This window comes from Blennius ocellaris (assembly GCF_963422515.1).
Source record: "Blennius ocellaris genome assembly, chromosome: 5".
In the NCBI taxonomy this organism is placed as follows: Eukaryota; Metazoa; Chordata; class Actinopteri; order Blenniiformes; family Blenniidae; genus Blennius; species Blennius ocellaris.
In genome coordinates this window covers 12,184,244-12,207,031 of record NC_137654.1, presented here as the reverse complement: position 1 = coordinate 12,207,031, position 22,788 = coordinate 12,184,244, and the positions used below count along the sequence as shown (strand labels likewise).

General features: G+C 41.3%; 1 protein-coding gene across 2 annotated transcripts in view; it reads left to right on the top strand.

Moving 5' to 3' along the window:
• The window catches only part of prkar2aa (protein kinase, cAMP-dependent, regulatory, type II, alpha A), a 46,397-nt gene extending 24,270 nt beyond the window's left edge, over positions 1–22,127 (top strand). For both annotated transcript variants that reach the window (XM_080497415.1, XM_080497414.1), the window contains exons 3-11: positions 7,189–7,224; positions 12,088–12,224; positions 13,190–13,296; positions 17,717–17,858; positions 18,119–18,220; positions 18,476–18,550; positions 18,641–18,706; positions 18,917–19,055; positions 20,617–22,127. In XM_080497415.1, the coding sequence (XP_080353541.1) occupies positions 7,189–7,224; positions 12,088–12,224; positions 13,190–13,296; positions 17,717–17,858; positions 18,119–18,220; positions 18,476–18,550; positions 18,641–18,706; positions 18,917–19,055; positions 20,617–20,741 (929 nt within the window). In that variant the 3' untranslated portion in view covers positions 20,742–22,127. The remainder of the gene's footprint in view (positions 1–7,188; positions 7,225–12,087; positions 12,225–13,189; positions 13,297–17,716; positions 17,859–18,118; positions 18,221–18,475; positions 18,551–18,640; positions 18,707–18,916; positions 19,056–20,616) is intronic.
• Positions 22,128–22,788: the final 661 nt, after the last annotated feature.

The window sequence follows — 22,788 nt, the reverse complement described above, 5'->3', positions numbered from 1 at the left end:
ATGCTTGTAGGCATGGGGAGAACATGTGTTCAGGTGTTGACATCTTAAATATAGGCGATTAGGTTGTGTTTGAGAACTACAACATAAAGCAAATAATCTACAGCTTCGGGCTAAACAAGGAAAGATGTGGAACCCATGAGAGAACACCTTCAGCACTCCACTATATTGGAAGCACATAGCATAGTCTAAAACAAAACAAACACAGTCTCAACATGGATATCTGGAAAGGAGCAATACAAATGCCTGAATCTCACCATCAATGCAAAACTTGTGGTTATAGAAGTTTTGTTTTTTTTCCAACGGCAGCTCTTAAGTTCCGTGTCCATGTTTCTGTCTCTATTTATCTGTGCCTCATTGCAGCGCCACCTGCTGCGACCTGACCTGTTCATGAGTTTGACTTGGCTCAAAGCTAATCATTTTAAGCAGGTAGGAATTTGTCCTCCCTGTTGGTGGCTGTGTTGCTGATAAAAGACCTTTAAAAGAGCGTGTGATTGTGTTAGAGGGAAAACACAAGCACAAGAGCTTGTACAAATTAGGTTCCTGAAGCTAAGCCTTCCAACGTGTTGTTGTAAAGAATTCTGTGAATGGGCCTCTTTTAAAGCAACCTGTTGGCTTTAGTTTTCATTCAATTTGAATGCTCTTGATCAGTTGACTGAGTTTCTGATTTCATTATATTTTACATTGCTAGAACTTGTAATTCATGATTGTTCTCAGTGAATGACTACTTCAGCTTAAGGTTTTACACTGAACAGCAAGTTCTCCCAATAATCTTCTTGTGGTTGTTAGTCAGGTCATATTGTCTGGTGAATGGCGGGTAATGTGTGTAGATGCAGACCGGGCAAATGATACGGAATAAAGTAAACATCTGTTTCAAATCAGGAGTTTGCCCATCGATCGCACTATTAATTTTATTTTATTTTTTACCCATTTACTGATTAACTAATTTCCCCATGTTTTGATCTCTGTCACTTTAATTTAGGTATTTTACTGAACATCTATATTTTAATAATTACCATGGCCAAGTATGCCAGAGATATGCAAGTACATTTTCAGGTCAGGACAAAATGTATTGTCTTGAAGCAGATATTTGAGAGGGTCCTAATTATTTTACCACACCAATATATGTATATATCTAATGCACAATATACAGATATCCAGATTTCCTAACCATCACATGGGCTTGGTGGGACTGGTCTTTGTAAGACCGGTCCCACCAAGTAAGTGCAGCACGATGATAGTTTTTGTTTTTTTCTTTCCCTATTACAGATTTTTGGCTTTGTTTCTGTTTGGAAAGGGGCTTTATTGCAGTCTTCATTCAAAGACATTAATTGTCATCCGTTAAAAAGGAAAGCATTCATTTTTGGCTTAATTGTTGCCGTCATTGGTTATACCATTCAACGTTTCTGTGGAAACACTTAATACTTGTTCTTTTCCCTCATAAGTATCTATCAACAAAGTGTTTTGTGTGTGTGTGTGTGTGTGTGTGTGTGTGTGTGTGTGTGTGTGTGTGTGTGTGTGTGTGTGTGTGTGTGTGTGTGTGTGTGTGTGTGTGTGTGTGTGTGTGTGTGTGTGTGTGTGTGTGTGTGTGTGTGTGTGTGTGTGTGTGTGTGTGTGTGTGTGTGTGTGTGTGTGTGTGTGTGTGTGTGTGTCTAAACCTTTAGACCTGGTGGGCTACTCGGAGGCTGTCTGTGTTCAGATGATCTTTTTCAATGCAACTAGTGGGGTTACTCTCAGGCTTGACGGTAGGATCGGAGACATGGTTACTAGGCAACATGATTGAACTCATTTGGGCAGAATAACGACGGTTGTCCTTTCTGGAAAGTCTTTGGCGACGCCTGCTGCAGGGGTGTTTATCACTGGACAATTGCAAAACATGGAAGATATCATAGGATTAAAATCTTAACGATATCCATTCATTTCAGTGTTTATAAGTAAAGGCTGTGTTCATGCCTCAGTTTTATAATGTTGTCTTTTCCATGTTGTGCATTACAGTGTGACATTGTGGAAATTGTAGAACCAAAATAACGAAGAAAACGTGGCCGAGCACAACTCATCATTCTATGTGTTGATTTGTTGCAATTCCCAGGCACCAGCTCCAAAATTTCAGTCTGCTTTAGGAAAAGTGGATAAAGTAACCGTTAAGACTCGTATGCAAAATAGACACAAGAAGGAGGGGAGTCATGGAGCTTTGGGAGCAATATGGGGGAGTAAGGTCTATTATTTGAGACAGCTGAGGGGGCGAAATACATGATAAATCACGGAAGAGAGAGCTAGAGAAACTGAGAATAGTGTTGAACTTGTGCAAGTGTATTACTACTATATACGTAATATTCCTGTTGTACAAAGAGTTCACATGACAACTTCATAGGAAGCTGAAGGTTGGGTCTGGTCCATCCACAGGATAATAGCATACTAATTAAACAGGCTATAGAATATCCTTTCATGTGATTTCCTTCATATAAACTTTACATGCTGATCATTATGTGTTCTGGAACGTACCAGCTCAAAGACGGTCATTGACTTGTGTATTTAATTTTCCGACACGGATTTACTATTTAGATAATAAAAAAGAAATGTTTGTTCTAAGTTGTTTAAACTACTGATATCAAACCTTGAACTGTCTGTCTCCTCATGAAATCCAAAATGCACTCCTCCTTTAGTGATTATATCTGGTTTGTTATGGGTGATTTTATTTCATTTCTTTCCATCCTGAAAAATCGCCGTAGTGATCGAGAAGTAAAAGTTCATGTCTTAAGACTTGGTGAAGACGATCCAATCAAAATAAATATATGGAGAAAAAAAGTGTTCCCATATTTTTCCCTCAGACTTTTGCTTGTTTGTCTTATTTACTTCAGTCCAGTCCCATCAAGGTTTGTATGACTGATTACTTTTTAGAGACAGAACTACAAAGATTAAAGTTTCTTGTTATTATAGTTACGCTTAAAAATGTAATAAAATTAACAAACGAAGTAGCGAATTTGTAGACTTGTGTAAACCCACTGACAACCCAAGTAACAAGCAAAGAGCTACTCATGTAAAGTTTAAGGTTAGCGTAAGTACAAAAGACCCGAGTGGACCTTCAAAATGCTTCACCTAACTCTTGGGAATACTCGAAAGTAATCCAACTACTGATTCTAGTGGTTTGAAGAGTCTCCTAAATCTGCTTTCAGGAGACTTTCTGTCTTTCCGAAACATTGGTTTCGTGTCAATGCCACTAATTGGTTATGCACTTAAAGCTCTTCTGGCATTATTCCTGCCCAAATTAGAATGGATCCTCTTCCTGTTTCATCTCATGTTCATTAACATTAGCCATCCAGAAAAGCCCAGATTATCTTCCACTCCATTGTGGAGCACCAGACTAACGGGCTGCTTTCCTGGAGTCTTGTTTTCTGCTTTGCTCTGCTTTGTCTGGTCAGAATGCGTCATAACCCACAGGGAAGTCAGTAACTGCCAAGGACAAGTTTACCTGGGACATTTTCAAATTTTTTTGAAATGTGCAAGCGAACAGACTGAGATTTCAGGTGAAGATGCCAAAAGGTTCAAAGATCTGGAATCTATGTGAGACTTGACACATACACATAAATGGAGTTGGCATCCTCCAGTCCTCCTTCATTAATTTCCCGTGCTACTTTCATGTTTTCAGCAAAAAAAAAAAAGAAAAGAAAAGATTCCCTCTTATGAATGCCATTGATGTCACTGCAGTGCCAGGAGCTGAGACCATCCTGTGGCTTTCTGTGTTGAGCGATACGAAGCGTGACCTCCAGAGAGAGCCGCGTTAAACTCTGTCCATCTCCCCAGGTGATCACAGCAATGTGGTGTGTTTGTGCGAGTCTCCCCTAGGCTCCTGTCTTCACAGTCTGGATCTAATGGGCTCTGACAGGATGGTAATAAGGTAGCAGTGGACCCACGATGTGTGTGTATGTGTCTAGAAGCAGTATGCTATGACGATGCTAGCTCGTAGCAGTCCAGTGTTGGAAAGCAGGTGTTTTCAAACCCTCCAATACCCTCCCAGCATATAAATTAACTCCATGCACCACACATGCTGAGTTTCACTGTCCAGATCTCGTTTTAAATTTCACAAACATGTACTGCAGCAGAAGCCGTACATACGTGCCAATCTTCACAGCTGGGCTTCTCTTCTCAGAGCCACAGTCTTTTTTTTTTTTTTTCTTGACTTGAAAAAGTATTACTTTCCATCAGTGTTCTTCTACGCCACCTTTACTGGATGAATATTTGCTTGTATCTTGCGCATAGCACTGAAATCACAAACACAAATGAAATGTAATCACAGCTGATGTTTGAATGTTTCCAGGAAGTATCTTTTGCTTTGCCCGGGATGTTTTTCCTGTGTTTGTTTAATGATGTTACTAGCATTGTTTAAAACCAGCTTCGGTATCATCAGTTTGCAAGATTATAAATAAGATGTCTGCACTGTTGTGTTCTGTTGTCCTGCAATCAAAATAAACTGTGATTGCGTTTACGTAAAAATTGATCATTGTTCTGTAGAATCGTGTTGTAAATCTTCCAGTGAGAATAATAATCACACCATCATTGTGCCACTTGAGCTCTCCAAGGAAGGCCAGCATGCAAGAAGATGGTGTGTTGGCCCTTATGTACGATGTTGAGTCTGTGGGGGTACACCAGGAAGGAAGTGCTCATAGAACATAGAAAATTAAAGAATGAAAACAATAATTGTATTATTATAAAATATTACAGCATTGGTTACTCACTGAAGATTAGAAGTATTTCTGTGGTATGCATGCTAGTATTTTGGCCCTTTAAGATAATTACTTACTTTTCTCAGCTATTAGTCACACTTTATTTAATCATCCTGCTGGACATGCAAACTATATTTGATGAACAACTTGTATTTGAAAATACTGTGGCAGACCCCTGAAGCTACCACCGTTATGGCTGACCTGAGCATACAGGAGTGGGGCATACCCCTATTAGCTATAGATTTATTACTTGTATACCCATTTTAAATAGGAATTTGTATGTTTTACTTTTTTCATTCAAATATCTTTTCAATAATATTTTATTCAAGAGAAAATGTATGACTTGTCCCCAAGTACCAGTAGAGAGTGATCGCGTACCGCCGTTTGAGAATCACGGTCTAGCATAAGTTAAAGGTTCCCAAAAATGAAAAATTGCACAGAAGAAATAGAAAAGTAAAAATAATGAAATATATTGTTGTACCTTAGAGACCTGAAAACATGGTAATATATTTGTTGTTTTCTCTGAGGCGTTCATAAGGGGGAGGGACCCAGTCTGCTCTGCAGAATCCCAATGTTAAATTGAAAGAAAACTTAAGCTGATTCAAAGTTTAGTTCCCAAATGTTTTATCATAGATTGCCCAGTTTATTTGGAGTTAAAAAGCCACACTATGAGGCTGTGGGAACATGCATGCTGATGGCTGCAGAGCTTGTGTGTCTCAAGCATCCACAGAGTTTGCCAACATCTGAAGAGAAGAGAAACACTTTGGCTCTCCCAATCTGCAGAGATCTGAAATTCTCTCTGCTTTAATTCACCTTTTTGTATTCTTGAATGCAAACAAAATTAAAGACAAAGGATGGATGTAAAATGGAAGACATGGTGTTTGATAAAGGGTTATTCATAATGTATGAGGCACCTGCACAAGGAGTTTGGCACCCTATTGGGAGGTTTTTACAATCTATTACAGTTTATTAGAAGTAATGCGAGTTGCGATTTAATTTTCATATTCAAAGATAGTGTTTTGATATTTGATGCCTGGGTCTGTCACGTATGTTCTATTACTGAGTAATAGAATTCAAACGTCTGCAAACCTAGCTATGGAAACAGGATATTTATAGAGATGAAGGTTTACCGTGATTACATAAAGTCTGGTGTTTGAATTTTTTTGAGGCTGTCTTTTTTGCGTGACTTAAATCTTGTGAGAGGTTTTGATTTTCTTCTCATAACTTGTTTCCAATACATGTTTACAGGAAACCTGTGCTATCTTTCTGAAAGGAAACCTTTTGGTCAGTTGATTTTATTTGTCGACCATGACACCGATGACTGCGAGTTTTGTTTGCAGTGTAACATAAGCCATGTTTATGTTTGACAAAGCCCGCAGTGCTGCCTCGAGAGATGTATTTTGGTGTCTTCTCATCGATTTGCTCTGGGAACTTGGACACAAACCACTGAGTTATCGGTATTCATTTGAACAAAAAGGCATTCACTGGCAAAAAGGATTCCATTCAAGAGGTACATGTGATTAGCAGTGGCTTCCAGGAAGATGTTTCTTTGTTTGATTGTTTTTATTGGTGGGCCACACGTAAAGGATTTGATCCATTTGAACTCCCAAGTCCTCCCTGGCAGAGATGTAGAGGGTTGAGAGGTATGGGTTTGCTTTTACGCAGGCTCTTGGCTCGAGGGAACACTTGTAGGACACTTACCTGCTGTTGTAAGTCCTTCAATGCTTGATTTTGAAGAAGGATATCACATGTCCAATCTGCTGCTCCGGGACTTTACCAGCATCTGTGCTTCCTCTGTGAAGTACAGCAGCCTGACGCTGTCCACATTGGCACTTGAGGTCCGTCCTCTTAAATCAAAACATAAACTAATAAAAATCCTCACGTATAGAAGGAGTGTAAGCAGTTTGATTATAAAGTAACGTGACGTTTGATATAGATGATTCTATTAATTGCCCTTGATTATAATTGGTTGATAAAAATGACTGCCTGGTTTATGTATTGGGTCATTCCTTAATGCACTTGCACTGTATGACTTCAGGCTTACTGTTGCTGAGACTGATCACATGTGTTCATTCCCTGTTAACTTGTCTCCAGTCACGGCTCAGATTCCTATATTTTTATTTTTTGTAAGTCCTCAGTCAGCTCACATGTTTCCCGGTCACACACTGTCACTTCAGGTCCACCTGAATCTCTGAGTGTGTCCTACTTTTTGTTTTATCACTTCTTGCTGCCTTTATCCATTTGGCACTATGTTTCTCTCCCCAATGCCGGCTGTCACTCTGAGTCACTGTCTGCCTGTTGTTCCCGTTTCTCTTTTGAATCCTCCGATTTTCGTCAGTTGTCATTATGAACGCCCGCTTTTCAGAGCAGACAGTCGCATGTGCATTTCACAACAATCACAGTCTCATCAAATGAATGTAGTTGTGTCCAAATGATGTTCACCGCTCTCTCTCTCTCTTTCTCTCCACAGCTCCACCACCCAGCAGATTCAACAGGAGAGTGTCAGGTAAGATGTGTCTGTGTGAATTCACTTCTGTGTGCGTGTCCAAAAGACTTTGACGTCATGTCCCTTAAGTGTAATCCACACCAGGACCCACATTGCATACATCACTGGCTGAGTGTCTCACTTACAGTTTGACATGCTCGACAGTCGCGCTGCTGAGCCCAAGTGGTAACCTTACTGATTTGCGTCTGCTGCTGTGGTGGAACGGTGTTCTGATAATGAGCGTTATTTGCGTACTCCTCGCATGTAAAACACAGTGTTGGGAAGCTCCGCTGTGTTGGTGGGATCGGGTTTTACGTGTTTGCATTGTCTGGGCTTCTGTGGTTTTGTATGGACAGCGCTCTTGTTTTCTCACGCTCTGTAGTGCCCATCTAGTGTTTACGTACGAGTGATTGAATGTCGTCAGCCGTCACAGAACGGTGCACTTTGATTAGGTCCTGGGTGTGTCTGCTGATGTTTATCTTTACTGCCGTCCCTCTATCATTGTTGAGCTTGCCGTCTTCACCCCAGCCTCATTAAGGTTTGTTGAGCAGTATGGTGTTAATTTGTAGAGCCTAAAAACTTCTTTTTACTGCTGCTTTTACTGTTTTGCAGCCAGACCTTCCAGTCGCACAGACGTCCTCGTTACTGTGATGTGAAAACAAAGTGGTCGAAAGATTCCTTGTTGGCAAAAATGCTGTGTGATACAAGCAGACCTTTTGTTGTGGAAATTTTGTAAGACATACTGATCCTTCTTGAGCCACGGAAAGGAATTGTAATACAACAACAAGGCATCTCTGTGGTGCTCCTCAGATGTCTCAAAAGTGTTACAGTAAAGGTCTTCCACTGGTGTGAAAAATAATCACAGCTCTGTAAGTTGTTAAAAAAGTTTCCTGTTCTGTTGTTTTGAAAAAGGTTTATTTTCTGCGGACAAAGACGTCACTTTGTCTTCTAAAGGATTTAACATGTTGTTTTGTTTCCACCTTAGGTCCCATTTACACAACATTTCAATTGAAAGCACATAATTTTTGTGTTTTCATTCAGAACGGTTTTGCGTTTGACCAGCAATCTTTTCAAAACTGTTTGTTTACACTGAAACGGCACCAATTCTGAAAACAACGTAGTTTGCATGCCAGGCCATGAGTTGGAGCTGTTTGCTGTTGGAATGTAGAAGACAGCCATCTGTGTCATTCTGCGCATTTAGCATCAACCTTTGTACTGAAACTAGTCCGTCTCTTCACCTTCCGCCAGAAATATAATGGTGGTGTATTTCCAATTCGAAAAGACATAAATTCATATATAAATATATAAAGAAGGAAAAGTCTGAATAATTGCGAATGAGTCACAAAAATTGTATTAACTAATTAAAAAGAACAAAAATAACGTGAGGAGAACTACAGGCACACATGTGATGGGAGATGAAAATAATAAAATACTTTACCAGTCACAGCTAGAATAAATTATAAGCAAGAGAAAGTCCTGGTAATTGAACGAACTATTGCTAAAGCATAAAGACATTAACATCATCATTATCATCAAGTGTTTATTGCAAATAATGTGGTCATCATAATGATAAACATCACATGTTGCTTCTATATCATGCAGCACTATTATTAGACCGAGTATATTGTTGTACATTACACCAGCAATACAGCTTATCTCACGATTTATCTAGATTACCTGTTTATTCCTAATTTTCTACCAGTAAAATGACTAAATCAATCCATTACCTTCATTTTCTCTGGAATTAATTGAAGTGATTATGTGAAATTGTGATCTTGAAACACACTTACAATTCTGAGCTTCTATGGGGGAAAAAACTATAGCTTTTGTTTGCCTCTCTAGTGAAGACTTTTTCGACGAGTTGTGTTCAAGCATCTAACCAGTAGTTTCTTTGAAATCCCACCTCATTGTCATGGGACATGTCAGAGGTCTTCCTCTGTGAGGTGTCATATTTTTCGTATTAAAGAGTGTATTGAATTAAAAGAATCTGAAGTCCACAAGGCCTCTTTTCTTGTCAACAACAAAAAGTTGTTAAAGTCCATTCATAGATTGATTCACACATCCTGTTGTGCTCAAAGTTCAACCTTTAGGGCTTTTTTTATCTGCTTAATTGATGTCAAAGAAACTTGTTTTTAAATTTGCTGCATTCCGTGAAATTTTATTATTTAATCTTGTCTAAAAGCTTCTTGCAAATTTCCCAGAACTGATAACAACTCGTTGTGCAACTTTTAGAATTCTTTACATTACATCAAACAAATACACCTGATCTGCTCTAGATGAAATAATTTCTGCACCATGTTTAGACTTGTACCTAAGATTTTAGGCTGGGTTTTAGCTTGAAAAGTAATATGTGCAATAAATGGTAAAAAGAAACATGAGCTCTACCCAAGTTACATTTAATCTCCTAAATCACATGATCCTGGAGCCTATCCCAGCTGACTATGGGTGAAGGCAGGACATATCCTGGACAGGTCATAGACACACAATGTCACAAACTCGCATCCAAACCCCACAGAGCATTTCGGACTCGCCAAATTATCTCAAAGCCATAGTTTTGTCCTGAAGGAAGAAGAAATTCCTGCACACAAAGGGACAAGACGCAAAGTCCACAAAAAAACATTAATCAGGCTTCAAAACTTTTGCAAACCGTTTGTGTAGTTGTCATTTTTCAGCAGGACATTTAAGCACAGTTTCCCTCTTGCTGTTCAATATTTTCTTTTAAATCACCAAGTTCAGTTTCACCTTTTGAAAGCTGTACCGCTGTTTTTTTTATACTGATGCAAGTGTTGCTGTAGGCTAAGCTGATGTATCATCACAACTTAACACAGCATAATTTAATTGCTCACAGATGGAGAATTATTGAAGGATGAAATTGCACTCAGAAAAAAAGAACCATCTGCTTATACCGTTATTTCTAAAGAAAGTCAATATTTTATTCAAATTATTTACTCGGTTAATGTGCCACTGTCTCTGAAGTAGTTTCTCCCCTCTTTTCTGAAGAGACACACAGTCAACCAAATCTTTTCATTGATGGATGGACGATCACAAAAGAAAAATGAAACTCAAACATTCCTCATTTCAAGGCTGAATCTGCTTGAACTGAATTGGCAATACTTCTGATCAACTTGCCTGGCCTGTCAGCCGTACCTCATCAGAAATGGCATTCCTCCCACTGAACATCTCATGGCCTCTGTATATAATCCATTGTGTTTTGTCACTGCAGCTTGTTACTTAAGTTCTCTTTATGTATTTGTCACATTTTGTTTGGCAGTAAAGTTCAGTGGTTTGAAACATTTGCTGCATTGAAAGAAGTTAACACATTGACACTCCCGAGGACAAGGCTTCTCCCGTCGTTGATTTGACAGTTGACAGATAAGAAGCTACTCTCCTGATTGCAGTCCCAAACACTGGGGGACGTCTGCAATTTCTGGAGAATATCTTGTGAAGAGCAGAGTGTATCTCCACAGTGTTGGGGGAAACACAGATACATGTTGACAATCTGAAATGACCTTGCTACAGTTTGTCATCCAGTGTGGTAAAACATGTCACGGTGCGTGTGTCACGTCCTCACTTGTGGGCTCCTCCTGTGTCCCGTGGTCCTCTCGTCCCGCCTCCTGCCGGCCATCACCTCATTTTGTGTTGTACAATAACTTCCACCCTGCCTCTGCTTCTGCTTGTGCTACTTTTTACCTCACTGTGCTTCTCCGTGTGGAAACATTCAATCTACTAGAAATGGATACAGCATTTTTGTTTTTCATTTTCCATCTGAAGAGCCTGCTTAGTTTGCTTTTAATCAGAATGAGACACTTCACTGATGCATAATGCTGCTATATAAGAAACACTGTAATGTGGTACTTTGTTATCATACGATATGAATCAATAAATCTGAGACCTTCCCAAATAATTATGTTGACTTGGCTCAGCCCAGATTCAAACCCTGATCTTTCACAAAGTCAAACTTTATCTGATGTGCCACCAGGAAAGAGCAAATAGGCCTTAATACAATATAAAGTAAAAAAAAAATGTCATGCAAAAGTTGTTGTTTTTTCTCATACCTAGACATTTTTACACTATAACGTAGTACACAATAATAAATTTACATGTTGGACTGCTTAACAAAGTTATTGCACATGAATGAGTTATTGCCTTGTTTACATGCGTTGCGTTTTGGCTGTCCGTTCATACGACAACAGCTGTCGGGGTCGGTGAAAACGTAACTTTTCTAAAACACTCCGTCTTCATGGAAACAGGGAAAAACACAACTCTTCTGAAAAGCTGCTACTGCACATGCTCACCATGGCCATAGAAAACGGTTCTTCTGCACATATGCGAGTAGAACAATAACAGCGATGGCGGCCTCCAGAGTGTAATGACCATATTCTCCTGGGGCCTGGTAGTTTTATAGTTGAGTCACTGTGACGGCAATTCAACTTGGTTGTTTGTCCGTATGGATGTCTGTGTACTCTCATTGTTCAGTGAACATTATGCAATAAACATGCATAATTTTCTCTGCACACGTATGTGTGTGGTTTCATTACAAAAAAACCAAGTGCAGCTATTAGTGGCCAAACATGAAAATTACATTGTTTTCAACATTTCCTCTGTTTCCGCATCGTTTTTATAAGAAACACTGTGAAAATAGGATGTATTCAATTGAAACGTCATGTGAATGGGGCCTTGATAAGCTGAGCCTGCAAACATGCAACATAAAGTGCTTGTAATTTCACACCAGCTTAATTTTTCCACTTGGTTGTTCTGCTGCATAAATCTCTCTTTAAACATGTTCGCATTTTAGATCCTTGTGTGATCCGTTAAGTTACAGTAGCGTCACGTAGGGCCATTCTTTGCCACTTCCTAATTTGATTGGCACGGCTATTTTTCCAGTGTGTGCGGAAGCTTTCAACCCAGACGACGATGACGAGGACACCGAGCCCAGAGTGGTGCACCCAAAAACAGACGAACAGCGCTGCAGACTGCAAGACGCCTGTCGAGACATCCTACTCTTCAAAACACTAGACCAGGTAAATAAGCCTCAAGAACATTTGCAGGAATAGGTCTACGCAAACGCGTAGCAATGCAGAAAGCTCTTCACATGCAAAGCGGTGAGTATTGAATTAACATAAAGTGCCTTTGTATCTTAGCGCTTAGTCCTCATTGGCATACATTATACAGTATTATGGAAAACTCCTGGAGGGATGACATTCTCATTAAACCATTCACTGACCCCTCATGTCATCCATAAAGGCGTCTGCTGTCATCTGCCCCACTGAGTTTTTCACAGGGGATTTTTAATTTGTTTCTTGCATGTCGACCAACAAATAAAGCCACCGATGGATCCGTTACGCAGTACCCAAATGAATGAAGAGGTTCAACTCCGGTTATTTTGGAGTTTTCTACTTGGATGTTCTTAAAATTTCTTCCAGGATTTAAATTTTTTTTTTTAACCATTTCTATTTTTAAGTAAACTATCAATACTTGTCACATTTCTTGATTAATCTTGGATGGTGGACTCAAAAATTCCTCCTTTCCGCTCCCTTGTGTGCTTTTTTGCACGCACGCACTCCAAAGTTTTAGGTAGGTGTAATATAAGGTCATTCAATACCAAGAGGAAGTTACTAGATTTGTTCCAAATGTATTTTGCAGCAGAGGAAAACATCCTCAAACATACAGTCGGGATTTATTGTAATTACTTTCATCTTGGCAAAGAACAAGAGGTTCCCACTGAACCCTGTTAATATAATCAAGTCTGTCTGGATTTTCATGAGGAAACAGAAGAATCTGAACATCGGCAGAAGATGTGTTTGCAAATGCGCTGAGAGAAGTGACGTGGCTCTGAGGGCAAAGCGTGGTCACATCAAATACTCCTTCTCTCATGCTAATTCACTTTGCATTAAGTGGTTTTTAAAAGCATTAGCGAAGGCATTTTCCCCCTCGCTGCAGCATGAATCTTTGTGTCTGACGTACTTCCTCTTTGTCTGGTTTCCAGGAGCAGTTCTCACAGGTGCTAGACGCCATATTTGAGTTGATCGTCCAGCCCCAGGATCACGTCATCGACCAGGGAGACGACGGAGACAATTTCTATGTCATAGAAAGGTAAGATCCAGACAAGTAAAGATGGGAAATACCACCTTTGAAAGGAGATGGAAGTGCGCTCAAGAGATTATTCAACAAATACGACCAGTGGTGGCCTTTGTTTGGACCTGTTTTGGTGCGCTGTTCATGTTTATGACTGGGGTATGTTGCTCTATGTATTCAGCAGCCATATAGGCCTGCAGGCAGTTTGTATAATTTTCCTGCCATATAATGTCACATTGTAAACTCACGCTGTGTACACTGGTTGATTGGGCCAGATCATGATGATAAAATTGTGTTTCTAATGTTAAAATAGACACTTAACTAGCAAATTAGAGTAGTCAGGCTGCAGGCAATTGAGTTTTTTGTGTGTAATTTGAATAAGGTGAAAAAGAAACAAATCAGAATTTTGAGTGGGATGATATTCACACAGGAATAGAAGTGACGCATATGTGACTTTATTTTTAAGGAATCTCTAAAGCCCAATGCTCATAGATGTTCGTTTTGTTTTTGAAAAACAACACAAAAATCAACAAATTTTGCCAAACTTCCCTGGATGTTTTTGATTAGAGTCAAATCCCAGTGTCCTCAGTCCATCCGTTGCGACTTTTTTAGACAATCCACAACTGTGCATGTGCAGCACACCTGTGGTAAATATTTCTTCTGCACATGCACAATAAGATGAACAATAAAGTTTGCCTCCAAAGTGGCATGACTCCCAGTCCATAGTCTCCTGGTTGATTTATAGTTTAGTCACCCGTAATGGCAATCCAATAAATGTCCCTGTACTCGCCATTGTTAATGTTTATACCGTATTGTTCTCTGCGTGCATGTGTCTGTGGTTTCCTTACAAAAACAACCAACAGTGACACCTGCTGGCCTGACATCCTCACTGCATCGTTTTCAAAACGTGGTTGTGTAAACACAAAATTTCTCTGAAACAAAAACGGTGCATTTTCACTCAAAACTCCTAAATCACTGCTTAATGTATTCCCGTGTTTAACTGACTTGGGTTCCCATAATGAATATTACACCCCAAATATAGGAGGACCCAACTTTTTTACACTTAAAAAAAAAAAAAAAAAAAAAAATGTCTTTGGACAAATGCATCATTTCAATAAACGCTGCATGTGAACTCGTCATTTATTTATTTTTTCATCAATCATACAAGACCTTTCGTGTGAACGCAGCCTCAAACTCCTTCATATTTTAGACGACTATAATGATTTTCTTTGTTCGTACATTTCTTATTCTTGGCTTGAAACCTCAAGCTGTTACCTTTCAAATTCTCCTCCTGAGCACAGAACAGGCGTCACACTGTTCGTCTGGTGGCTTGTCGGTGTTTATCACATCCAGGCCTCTATTCATTCTTGGAATGGCACATATCAGCTCGACGCAGCGATTTGGTTCCACTTGTTGTGCTATCGTTCCATCTCCACGAGCTTTCACAGACGACGTGCCCGCTGTACATGAGACATGCGATGACCTTTAAGAGCAGCACGCCTGCCTGATCGTGTACTATGTGGGGATTTTCCTTGGCTTGCACAAAAGTGTAGGTGGTTGCTAATGTCACCAGCAGGGTGGGGTGTGAACATGGATGCACAGCAGGCTGGAGGGCTTCAAACAGGAAGCGGAAGAGAAAAGCAGGAGGCAAAACAGGATAAAGTCATACATTCATCTTATTATGTCACCAAGCCATATTTATACATCCTTTCCTCATTCCGGAGTGCATCATGATGTTATCCATCAGATCAGCATAAACGGATTCCCTTCCTTCAGCTGACTCTAAATGGCACATGTAGAGGGTGTATTTTTTCTTTTTTTTTTCAGTCTGTGTTCTGCGAAATGTCAACACCACACTCCACAAGAGTAGATAGTCTGGAATCCAGTGTTCCACTGCAAATCGGAAAGGCTCCACTGTGACGAGTGCATGTATGATGGGAATGGTGACGTGCAGTATGTGAAAATTGTTGTCCTCAGTTCTGTTTAGCTTTTAGAGATGTGTCATATCAGGCCGCTTCACACAATCCTGAGTGGTGAGAGGATGCCTGGCGAGACGAGAAGCAGTATAGAGCTATAATGTGGATCAGCCACACAGCGACTGTGTGAGGAGGAGGAGTTGGAGAGGAGAGCGGTTCAGGTCCCCCAGCAGTCGTCGGGTGAAAAGGAGCCACAATGTGTTTGTTTATCATCGTGTTCCCAGGGAAGAGATTTTATTACAGGGGGAAGTTGGGAGTGGCAGAAACCTATGTGAGGGTGGTGAGGCAGTTCACCGATAGCGTTGCATTCAGAGAGTAGAGAGCAGGCGGAGGAGAGGGGAGAGGAGAGAGGAGGAGAGGAGGAAGGTCAACAGAGACGAGGCTCCAATGTCTGTGAATGAGAGGGAAGCAGGTGGAAGTGTGGTTGAGTTCAGGTACCTGGACTCAACCACGCAGAGCAATGAGCAGTGCAGCGAAGAGGGGAGCAGCGAGGTTGGCTGATGGGTGACAGGACAGCAGCATGAGTGAAAGAGAAGCTTCACGACACTGCCTGGACCTGGTAGGATGTATGGTTTGTTGAAAGTAGCACTGGGTAAATAACAGGCGGAACTGGAGGTGGCAGACAGAGATGGAGCTCAAGAGGCTCGCTGAAAGGAAAACTTTCGAGAAGATGGAGTCTGAGGAGAAGGTGGAGATGGTTGGTGAGAGGAACGGACCAAGAGAACAAAGCTGAAAGTCTCATCAAAAGTAAACTGCATATTCTGCTTTTCTGTTTTGAAATCAATAAATCACTCTTAGGTTTTTTTCTTTTGTTTGTTTTTGTTTTTTTTGTATTTTTTTTTTGGGGGGGGGGGGCTTACAGTTTTCAAGATTGTATTTTCCCAACAAAGATGGAAATGTCTCCGTTCTTCATAAATCACTCTGCAGCTCAGCACCTCATAGACTGTCTGGTTATATTTGTTTATATTAGGATTTATGTTCCTCCTTCTGAGCAGATTCAAAATCACTAAAGATGGGGCCCCAGGGTGAACTGGGCAGAAAAAAAATCCTCCATATGCATCCATTCGGCTGATGCAATACACCACAAAAATCATTCACCACTTTCCATCCTGTTTTTGGAAAGATTCTTGTTGTGTTTTTGTTTTTTTTTCCCCAGCATTAATTGATTGATATTCATTCACCAGATGAAAGCAGCTTTTTCGCTGTAATCTCTGTCCCGTTGGCTCGAGATGTCTCAGCTGTGCGAAATCCTTCATCCTCCACAGCGTTCACATATGCCTGTTGAATGAAGAGCAAGCAGCACAGTAACAGAATAGTCTGGGTGAACTTCAGCTAACTTGCACAAGTGATCATCGTCCCCCTCGTCATGATAATCCAGTCAAAGTAAGCTAATGCTCCACCGCTAACAAGGGCTTTAGCCTCTGCGCGGAGCCAATGGGAGGACAGACTGTCCTGCAAAATGACCGTTTAATCCGGCCCTGCTACAACGCTGCAAATTACCCAGCCCAGGTTTAATCCTCATACAGAGGAGGGAGGGGCGTCGGATCACCTCCACTCAGATTGTTTACTATCCGACTAGTGAACAACTGTGGCATTTCATATTGGACGTCCACATTCATACTGTCATCCTCAAGTCATATTAACCATTGTAATTTTTAGATGGTGAGAAGAGCGTACAGTAGAATACAGTACACATACGTCGACCGTGTGACTCAGTCATGGGCGTAATGCTTCCACAAGGTTCTTACCTTAAATTTACTTTAGTTTAAGCCTTATCTAATTTGATGTTGGCCTTTAAACTGGATCTCAGTTCTTTGTGTGAGCCTTCATTATGGTCCCGATGAAGTATAGTGGACACACTCATGCACTTGCGCACACTCTCTCTCAATTATTGTATTTCATCCTCTGTCTCACATTACCAGCAAAGCCAGGTCCCGAGGCTACAGATAAACTGTAATTAGGTTGCAATTATATCATTTGGATGGTCAATTAACCAAAAAGCCTACTGAGTAAATAAGTACGTGCTGAGATAGTTCTATATGTTTAACTATTAAGCATCTTGGTTCCAGAATCCTTTGTCTGTGGTAAGAGTGATGTTCGTTTTGTAGTATCCGACGTGTGAGAGGCGGTTTCCTGCCATGTAGGCAAGAAGTCCATATGGAGAGCAGCCACATTTCATCCCACTCGATATTAATGGAGAAATTCGAGTGTTTTTTTCTTTCTTTCTTTCTTTCTTTCTTCAGTTGCATGTGTTAATGACCAGGAGGAGGACATTCTGGGCCCACTATTCTTTATCTGCACATCTGCTGACTCCACTGAACCCACAGAGAAATTGGTCGTGTTTCTTCAGAGGCTAAATTGCCCCCAAACTGGCACCTTTTGGGAGTGATGATCTGGTAACATTTGGCCTAATTCCTTCTATATCGCTCTCTCTCTCTCTCTCTCTCTCTCTCTCCCTCTAGGGGCGTGTACGATATCATGGTATCTGGAAAGTGTGTGGGCCAGTATGACAACAAGGGCAGCTTCGGGGAGCTGGCACTCATGTACAACACGCCACGTGCTGCCACCATTGTGGCCACCCAGGAGGGGGCTCTATGGGGACTGGTAAGAACATGCAATCTTTCAAATGTTACGCATTCTGTTTTGGAACTCCTGTTGGTGGATTTGTTGTGTCTGAAGGTTCAGAACAGCCTCAGAGACATTAAGAATGGACTCCTGTAATCTATGAATGGAGGCTGTGCTCTGCTCTGATGTTTCCTGCTGCTACAGCTCCACCCAGTGGCGCTCAGAGGAACACCAACTATCTCTTTTCATGGTTGTGTGGGTTTTGTTTTTTTTTTCTTCTCCTTTCTGTCTCCTTCCAGGACCGTGCTACGTTTCGTAGACTCATTGTAAAGAACAATGCCAAGAAGAGGAGGATGTACGAGTGTTTCATCGAGTCTGTGCCCTTACTCAAATCACTGGAGGTGAGTGGATCTCCAGTACGAGTCAGAAACCCGCCTTGTTCCTCCCGACGTTTAGAAGTTCCCTGTAGCTTAGTGCCTTGTTGGGCTCACTCGTCACATCAAATCTATTTAGCTTTTTTTTTTTTTTTTTTTGAAATGCATTAATTAATAACGTCAAAGAGCTGCAACATGCAGACACGCTGGTTAAAACAGGTTGGAATGGGGTTTTCACTTTGATCATTTCTTGTTTTGTTTTTTGTTTTTTTTTGTGTCCAGGCGAACGAGAGGATGAAGATTGTGGATGTATTAGGAGCAAAGCAGTTCTCAGATGGTGAGCGCATCATCACACAGGTGAGACATGAATCCAACAAACATCCATGAGCGTCGTGATCCTGACCACATGTTGCAATCAATAACCTTCTGCGTTTGTCTTTCTCTCAGGGAGATAAAGCCGACTGCTTCTACATTGTAGAATCTGGGGAAGCTAAAATCATGATGAAGAGTAAAGTAAGATCATCTTCTCTTTCTGTCGTGTCATATGAACGGATCACCGTGATTCGTCGCCGTACATTTCCTCCTCTCGACCGCCGTCAGATTCCTCCACACTCTAAAAGTGTCAGTGCGGTTTTGCCTAGCAACAGTCGAGAGCAGGGTGGTCCTCTCAGTTGCTGAGTGCTTCTCACCTTTAATCCCGCTCTCCTTCCTCTGTTCCCGCAGACGAAGGCTGGCCACGCAGACAATGCGGAGGTGGAGCTAACGCGCTGTAGCAGGGGTCACTACTTCGGGGAGCTGGCCTTGGTCACTAACAAGCCCCGAGCCGCCTCAGCCTACGCAGTCGGAGATGTCAAGTGTTTGGGTGAGACGCTCCACACATCCATCAGCATCGGCGCACACGTCAGAGATGTGCTCTCGCGTGTCGTTCTCGTCAAATTCTTGCGATAGTTTGCGTACTTGTATGATGTCGAGTGCGTGTGGAGAGTTGAAAGTGATCACAGTCGTGTGTGTGTGTGTGTGTGTGTGTGTGTGTGTGTGTGTGTGTGTGTGTGTGTGTGTGTGTGTGTGTGTGTGTGTGTGTGTGTGTGTGTGTGTGTGTGTGTGTGTGTGTGTGTGTGTGTGTGTGTGCGCCGCTTGAGCTGCAGTCGCATCCAAATAGATGCAGGTTAAATCTTGTTTTCTTCATCTTTAACGACAAAGTAGAAAGTAATGACTCCAACCTTAAAAAGTGTATCAAATTTCTTATTTAGAAAAAAAAAAAAAGAATGTACACATTGAGGATAATTGTGGCTTATCGAGGCCGATAAGGTCGTTGAAGGTCACTCATTGTAAAACACATGCACCATCAAGCTCACGAATTTCAAAATGTGAGCATATAGTTGGAATTTCTATCAAATCAGAAGCACCTATTACTCAACGTTTAGAGCGCTCGGCACTTTAACAATACCTGTGGTATTCATTTTCCACTAATTGAACGGTTACAAGTGGCTGGTCATGAGATATGAAGAGGTATTTGAGTTTGGATGAATTCCTGCTCAGCTGCAGTCACCTTGTCGTCTTTGTTGATGGAAGGCCGCGGTGTGATTGTCAGGCTTTTAAAGTGGCTGAGCGCTTTATTTTTTAACTATGAACAGGCTTTTTTAATTGCCTGAGGTGTCTCTGTGGAAGTAAATATCAACAAATGAAGCAGGCAGGAAAAGGTTTTGTTTTATGCGTTCAACCGTGTGGATTTCCAATTTTTCAGACGTAGCTTTCAGTCAGTCTCTTTCTGGGTCTTTTGGTTTCCGCTGGTTGTGTGTGTCCTCGCTCTCCGGCCTGTCTCCTCCGTCGGTGGGCTTCGTCTTCACTGCACTGCCGCTACTGCAGCTCCTCACCGACGGGCTTTTGAAGCAGAGATAATGTCAGTCAGCCGTACTGCAGCGGAGTCTCTTGCCCATCACGCTCACTTTCATTCTCCCTGTAGCTGGACGTCCAGAGTCCCTGTGGCCCTGCAGCGACTCGCACAACATTTACACATATTAGATCCTGACCTGATGAGGTGTTATTCCTTGTATCATGTGTATTTTCCATGATTGGTGTTTAACTAAACCTCCTTAAATGAAGGATTCTACTCCCTGAGAGAGATTCGCTAAAATGAATCCAAATAAAAACATTAAGTGGAACACATCCTTGTGGTATTTTATAGATAATGACGTTGTATGATGGGTAATAAAATAAAAAAACTTGACTCTTAATCTAACATCTGATGCAAATAGCCGATTACCTTCTCACTTTTTCTTTTGTGGGGAGAGTTTGTGACAGTGATGTCTGAGATGGACCAGTTTGCCGCTGCTGCAGGAGCAGGATCGCGCGCATCAAGGCTCCGGCGGGTCTGAAGAGGCGACTCGGCAGGCGTCCTGATCGTTTCCTCTTTCTGTTTGCAGTAATAGACATACAGGCGTTCGAGCGCCTCCTCGGCTCCTGTAAGGAGATCATGAAGAGGAACATCGCCCACTACGAGGAGCAGCTGGTGGCGCTGTTCGGCTCCAGCATGGACCTGAGAGACTGAGCCTCCCACACCACCCTCCGTGCCTTCTAGACCACACACACACACACACACACACACACACACACACACACACACACACACACACGCATGCCCTCTACCACATCATGCAGTGGCTATACCGAGCTTTACACAGTTGGTGCAGATGAATTAAAAAGTGTACTTCACTGATCTGCAGGTGCATAAATCTTAAAATATCGGGAGACACACACACACACACACACACACACACACACACACACACACACACCTGTGTAGGCACTGAGACACTCACTTTACTTTAATCTGCTCACACACACACACACACATGCACAAATTAGCTCAGCAAACTCCTCAATAAGCTTATTTTGGATACACAAACACACACACCTCATTGCTTGTGCCAGCTTCAAGCGCTCAGTTGGACTTCTGCTGCCGTCACTCGGCTGCAGGTGAAGCAGGACACGAAGTAGACGTGCACTCCATAAACATGTTTAATAGAACGTCTCCATGCTTCATACGCGCAGGTTTTTGCATTTACACAAGCACTTAAACGACTCCAAGTTGTTCCACACCTCAGCCAAGGACACATCAACGCACACACACACACACGCGCACACACACACACACACACACACACACACACACACACACACACACACACACACACACACACACACACACACACACACACACACACACACACACACACACACACACACACACACACACACACACACACACACACAGTTACAAGTACATACAGTGCACAATACACAGGCCACCACGTGTGCAAAAATGGACACATTGAGGTCAAATGGAGACGGAAAACTTAAAAAAAAAAAAAAAAATAGTCTCTGAAAAGGAAAACAAATCAAAAATGCAAAAAAAGGAGAAAGTTTAAAAAAGACAGATGAGTTTTAGAAACATTTTATGAAGATAAAGAAACAGAAGCTTTGATAAAATATTATTTAAATAAAAAAAAGTGTTTCCTCTTTGAGGGGCTGGAGTGCTGAACTTTGTGAGCGCACTCCTCTTCCTCCTCTACTGTTGTCGATTGAGTTGAGTTAGTGCTGGTGATTATTGCAGTACCACAGAAGAAGAAGCAGTGAAAACAATAACAACCCTCCATTTTTCTGGGCCATTGTTATTCAGTCATCGACGCCACACTTCATTGTATTGAATTAATTATTAATGTATTGTTATTATATATTCTTTTGTTTTACTTTGACCAATTCTGATACAAATTTCACCATCCATCTCTGACAAAATGTAAAAACCGAAAAAAAAAATTCTAATAAAAAAAAAAACATATTAGTGCTTATTTCTCCTTGATTATCCTTGAATGAGTTGTCCTGGATTAAAAAAGAAAAACAAAACAAAAATAAAGCAAACATTTTGTTAAAAATCTTTTCCGTTTGGTAATTGACTGAGTAGAAAGTTACGAGTTTCTCTTTGGAGGCGGCTTTTGAACTGTGGCGTTTGCGGGTTCGTCCCCTGGATTCCTCCAGGTGCTCCGGCTTCCTCTCACCACGGTGCGCAGAATCCAGGAGCAGAGGACGAGTGGGTGTCTGCAGGAGACGGCCGTCATTTAATTCTAGTGAAGATGAACTAACACTTTACCGACAGAGACGGTAAACACTGGGTTTGTTCACAGGTGTCCGTTGATGATCCAACTACTTCTGCAATTTAATCATGAATGCTTAAATGGCTTGAAGACTGAGAATGTAATATTTGGCCACTGAAATGGATGAATTTAAGGAAGAAGGGAAGAAAAATCTTGGCTTTAGTGCAACTGATGTGGGGTTTTTTAATGTGTTGGTGTATAAATCAGTAGAATTACAAAAGCTCTCTTGCGTCTTTCCATTCAATTCAGTAATGTAAACTAAAAATATACTAATTTTAGTGCACTGGTATAAATATGGTCATACTTGGACTGAAAGGAACATTTTCTTACTCTATGGGCATTTGAAGTACAAGTGAAGAGTGAAACCTCCCAATGTGTTAAAGTAACTTGATTGAAACTTAAATAACAAAGAACAGATGAGACAGTTGTATCAGCACTTCAATC